The sequence below is a fragment of the Hevea brasiliensis genome, chromosome 8, assembly GCF_030052815.1.
Source record: "Hevea brasiliensis isolate MT/VB/25A 57/8 chromosome 8, ASM3005281v1, whole genome shotgun sequence".
Lineage (NCBI taxonomy): Eukaryota > Viridiplantae > Streptophyta > Magnoliopsida > Malpighiales > Euphorbiaceae > Hevea > Hevea brasiliensis.
In genome coordinates this window covers 7,240,275-7,245,685 of record NC_079500.1, presented here as the reverse complement: position 1 = coordinate 7,245,685, position 5,411 = coordinate 7,240,275, and the positions used below count along the sequence as shown (strand labels likewise).

The window sequence follows — 5,411 nt, the reverse complement described above, 5'->3', positions numbered from 1 at the left end:
TATATATATATATATATATATATAAAATGTTTTTTAAAAAGTTATTTGATTATAAACAATTAAATATTTATTAATATTAAAAAATAATTATATAAAAAATAATAAGTGAATAATGCATACCTCTATAAGAGTGTATCACTAACATGTTTTCTTGATATGATTTTATATTTTAATAAGTTATTTAACAATCGTTGATAATGGTAATTTAAATAAAAAAGTTTAATTTATTTTAAATTTAATTAAAATCTTTTCCAAATTTTGCTTCCTTTTAATATTGACCAATAAATATGAGAAGAAATATAAGATATAAATATGGCAATAATTTTAAACAATATTATTAATTATGTTATTTTATTTATAAATAATTACTATTTCTGTCCATTTTATTTGTCAAATTTTACTTTTATCTTTACTAAATACTATAATAAATATTTATGTAATTTTTTTATGAGATAATAAGTAATTTAGTTAATTAACAAGATTATTCAATTATTTTATTAATCACTGTTTAAAAATCAAATGCGGGGTTGTAATATTTAATAGTATTTTAACAAGATGACAAGAAGAAAACCAAACGGAATTAGCAACTGAGGAGAATCATCCAGCGCAGACTCTGCTATGCTAATACAAAGTGGACGAGTTTACTTGCTATTTCCATTCCTGTCTATTATCGATCAATCTATCTATCTGTAATTTCGTAGCTTAGCATCTGATCCTCCAACTCAAGTATCATAATTAAAGCTTTGAATTGGTATCATTCTTAATTTGTATGGGAAATTTGCAATAGTTTACTTCATTAATGTTTTCCTGCCTTTGCGTTTAGTTGCCAATGTCCTTTGACCACTTTGCCTGGCTTGAAGACGCCCATTTTCTCGGGTCCATCAGCTTCTCAGAGCAATAATCAATCAACTAAATTATAAGTTGTGACTTTTATAAACTCGAGTTTATATAAAAATGAATTTAATAACCTAATCGAATTTAAATTAAATGCATTCTAGATTTTATATGGTGGTGATGAGGTATTGTGGGTCTAAAAAAAAAAAAAAAACACAAATCCATATCTTGCAACCCCATGATTGTGCAATTTCAAATTTTAGGTGAGCTTGGTTCCGTCCAGTGACTTTAATCATATGAACGTTTGAATTACAAAGATTAAATCAGTTTCAACAAAAGCAAGAGGAACTTGAAAGCGACTGATGCTATATGATGGATTTCCATGCTTTCAGTTGTTATCTTAGTCTTTATTTAATAAAATCATTGCTTACATATATATACACACATATCTCATCTCTATAAATATGCTTTATACTTAATGACTTTAACTACCATCCACAACCAATCTTTGCTCTCGGAAAGTCTCAAACAGCATATATGGGGCTTTCTTTCAGAAGTTTGTCAGTATCTTTCTCATCCTTACGCCTCATTTTTATTTTTCATTTCTTATGCCTCAGCTTTCAGGCCTTTGCCATCCATAGGAACAACTATACAGATCGACTTGCTTTGCTGGAACTCAAGGCCAAAATAACTGATGACCATTTTGGGGTCATGAGCTCATGGAATAGCACCCTTCACTTCTGCCAGTGGTATGGCGTCACATGTGGGCGTAGGCAGCAGAGGGTCACAATGTTAGACCTCAGCTCCCTCAAACTTTCAGGTTCCATATCACCACATGTTGGTAATTTGAGCTTTTTAAGGAAGTTGTACCTTGAAAACAATAGCTTCAGCCATGAGATTCCCACTGAGATTGGCCATTTGTGCAGATTGCAAGTATTGTCTCTTTACAATAATTCATTTGGTGGTCAAATTCCTGCTAGCATATCTAATTGCTCTAATCTTGTTTCACTTTATTTGCAAAATAACAATCTGGTAGGGAGAATACCTCCGGGGCTTGGTTCCTTGCTGAAGCTCAAAGATATCCTTTTAGCCACCAATAATTTAATAGGGACTCTCCCACCATCTTTGGGCAATCTTTCTTCTCTTCAGCAACTGGATGCGATGAGTAATAGTTTGCTTGGGGTTATCCCTGATAATTTAGGCCAATTGATGAATCTAAGGCTTTTATCCTTGCCTGTAAATCAGTTTTTGGGCACTATCCCTCCCTCCTTCTTCAACCTCTCTTTGATTGAGTCTATAGACGTGGGATTCAACAACTTAGAAGGTGGTCTTCCCTTGAGCTTAGGCTTCTCTCTTCCAAATCTCCAATTCTTTTCCATTTCAAGTAACCAATTAACAGGGTCTATTCCAACGTCAATTTCAAATGCCTCAAGTCTAGAAGTGCTTCAGTTAGCCATAAATAATTTTATCGGAAGAGTGCCTTCTCTTGAGAAGCTGCATAGGCTTCGGCGGTTAACAGTTAATGAAAACCATTTAGGAAGTGGGAAAGCTGATGACCTGGAGTTTCTTTCCATTTTGACTAATGCCACCAATTTACGGTTATTAGGTATTGACCATAATAACTTTGGAGGGAAGCTGCCTGAACAATTCTGCAACTTTTCCAAAAAGCTCCAAATGATTTTCATAAATCAAAATCAAATATTTGGAAACATAGGGGCTAGAATAAGTGATTGTGTTTCATTGGAAATTCTGGCTGCATCAGAGAACAACCTGTCAGGTTGCATTCCTTCTAGCATTGGAAAGCTTCTAAATCTGGGAGTATTGTCTCTTCGTCAAAATGATTTCTCAGGATCTATTCCCTCCTCTGTAGGAAACATGACAAATCTAATTCACATGGATTTATCTTTTAATAAGCTTCAAGGCATGATCCCTTCGAGTCTTGAGAATTGCAAAAATTTGCTAAAATTAGATCTTTCAAATAACAATCTTAGTGGTCCCATACCTCCACAAATTTTTGGATCTTCCCCTTTATCATTGGGCCTTGACTTATCCGGAAATCATTTGTCAGGTTCCATTCCCGTAGAAGTAGGAACTTCAAAAACTATGGGATACCTAAGCCTTTCTGAGAACATGTTATCAGGAGTGATTCCTAGTGGTCTTAGCAGTTGTATTAGTCTAGAATTCTTGGACATGGGTGCCAACTTGTTTCGAGGCTCTGTTCCTTCACCTCTAAGTTCACTAAGAGGTCTTCGACAATTTAATCTTTCTCACAACATGTTGTCAGGTCAGATTCCAGAGTTCCTGAAGGGGTTTAGTTCATTAGAGTTGTTGGATTTGTCTTATAACAACTTTGAAGGTACAGTACCAATAGAAGGAGTTTTCAAGAATGCAACTGCAACATTCGTAGCAGGAAATAAAAATCTTTGTGGTGGCGTACCTGAGTTGGGGCTACCTCCGTGTAAGCTTCAACCGTCAAAGAAGGGATTGACTAAAACACTGAAGATCATAATCTCAACAGTTTCTGTGGTTATAGGTGCAGCACTCTTGCTGGTTTTTTTGTTTGTGTGCCTTCCAAGTAAGAGAGAAGCAAAGTCTTTTGCAGCATCCCCTGGGGAGAAGCAATTGAATTTGTCTTATCAAAGTCTTCTCAGAGCTACTAATGGATTCTCTTCAGATAATTTAATTGGTACAGGTAACTTTGGGTCTGTATACAAAGGAATTATTGATCAAGAGGGAATTGTTGCTGTAAAGGTGTTCAAGCTTATGAATCCAGAAGCAGCTTCAAAAAGTTTTATAACTGAATGTGAGGTCTTAAGGAATGTTAGACATCGAAATCTTATTAAAGTGCTCACAGCTTGTTCATGTGTTGATTATCATGGTAATGATTTCAAAGCTTTGGTTTATGAGTTCATGGTTAATGGGAGCTTAGATAGCTGGTTGCATCCAACATTTGGATTAGATGAAGCACCAAAGACATTAAATGTTCTCCAAAAGCTGGATATTGCTATTGATATTGCTTGTGCATTGGAATATCTTCAACATTATTGTGGAACACCAATTGTTCATTGTGATCTAAAACCAAGCAATATCCTTCTCAACGAAGAGATGACTGCACATATAAGTGATTTTGGATTAGTCAAGTTCCTTTCTGATGTCAACCCTCATTGTTCTACAAATCAATCCAGCTCAATTGGAGTAAGAGGAACTATCGGTTATTGTCCACCAGGTAATTAGAACTAAATATATTTTTAACATGAAATATATCATTTATGTTATTTGTTTGTTACATAGCCATTTCATGATTGATATTATTGCTTTCATTTGTTCTTTTGGCTTTGGCTCCAACTATGACTCGAATTTGAGACCTCACATGCATTGTATTAACATATCTCTAAGCAAACTCAATTTAACTATGTGATTGTGTATATATTGTAGAATATGGTATGGGAAGTCCAGTATCAACATCAGGTGATATTTTTAGCTTTGGCATACTTTTGTTGGAGATGTTCACGGGAAAGAGGCCTACTGATCACATGTTTAAAGAAGGTATGAATCTTCACAATTTTGTTAAGAGAGCTTTGCCTGAACAAGTGACACAAATTCTAGATCCGAAGGACAACCTTCCTCATATACAATCCAATGCAAATGCAACATCAGTTCATAACCACAATCTTGGGAACATGAGAAACAACATGTTTATTGAGTGCTTGATTTCAATATTTGAAATTGGAATCTCTTGTTCTGCTGAATCACCACAAGAGCGCATGAATATTGGTGACATTGTTGCTCAGCTCTCTTCTATCAAAAAGAAAATCTTAGGGACTCAATTACCATGCTAGGAAGAAGCTGCAAGTTCACTTCCATTAGCAGGTAATAAACTAATAATCCTCTCTTCCTATTTCAAATAAATAAAACGAAAAAAAAAAAAGGAAGCTTATAACACCGCAAAAAATTTCTTCCTTTCTCATCTCGTTGTTTTGCTCATAATGGCCATTCTTACGTATTATGTTATCACAGGTGCAAAAGGTTGATTACTTTGGATAGAAAATATATACCAATTGGTGTACAAAGTGTCTTCTCTTGCATGAAGCTTTGTGTTTAATAAATCAAAACAAAATGTAGCTGCCATTGATCTCTAACTATGCTTTCCATATATGCTTTGTACAGCGTTTGCTTCACTAATAAAATATTGTTCTTATTTTACTTCAAAGGCTTCATTTTTAATGATCCAAAAAAGAAAAAAAAATGCTCCATCTTGATTCTATCACCTACTCATTTATCTAATAATTCACTCAGAGTCAATTCACATTCTATATTTTTATATTCCACCTAAAATCAAATAACATAACCCCTAAAACTGGATTGAACTCCCTATTCATAACACATGGATGAAAAGGAGTACACGTAAAATATATTTCCAAAGCCCTCTGTGGGCATCAATATCATCAACACAATTGTAAAATTTTGACATAAAAATTTTTATAAAAATTTGATAGCATTCCAATACAAAATAATGAATTTTTCCCTAGTTTTTATATTGCTCAATGAACCTCATAAGCAGCATAACAATGCAATTT

At 34.0% G+C, this 5,411-nt stretch overlaps 1 protein-coding gene across 1 annotated transcript; it reads left to right on the top strand.

Moving 5' to 3' along the window:
* Nucleotides 1-1,371: 1,371 nt before the first annotated feature.
* Nucleotides 1,372-4,675, top strand: LOC110652869 (probable LRR receptor-like serine/threonine-protein kinase At3g47570). The gene is made up of 2 exons (XM_058152028.1): nucleotides 1,372-4,060; nucleotides 4,270-4,675. Exons 1-2 carry the CDS (start codon nucleotides 1,372-1,374, stop codon nucleotides 4,671-4,673), a joined length of 3,093 nt encoding a protein of 1,030 aa, XP_058008011.1. The 3' UTR covers nucleotides 4,674-4,675.
* The last annotated feature ends 736 nt before the right edge of the window (nucleotides 4,676-5,411 follow it).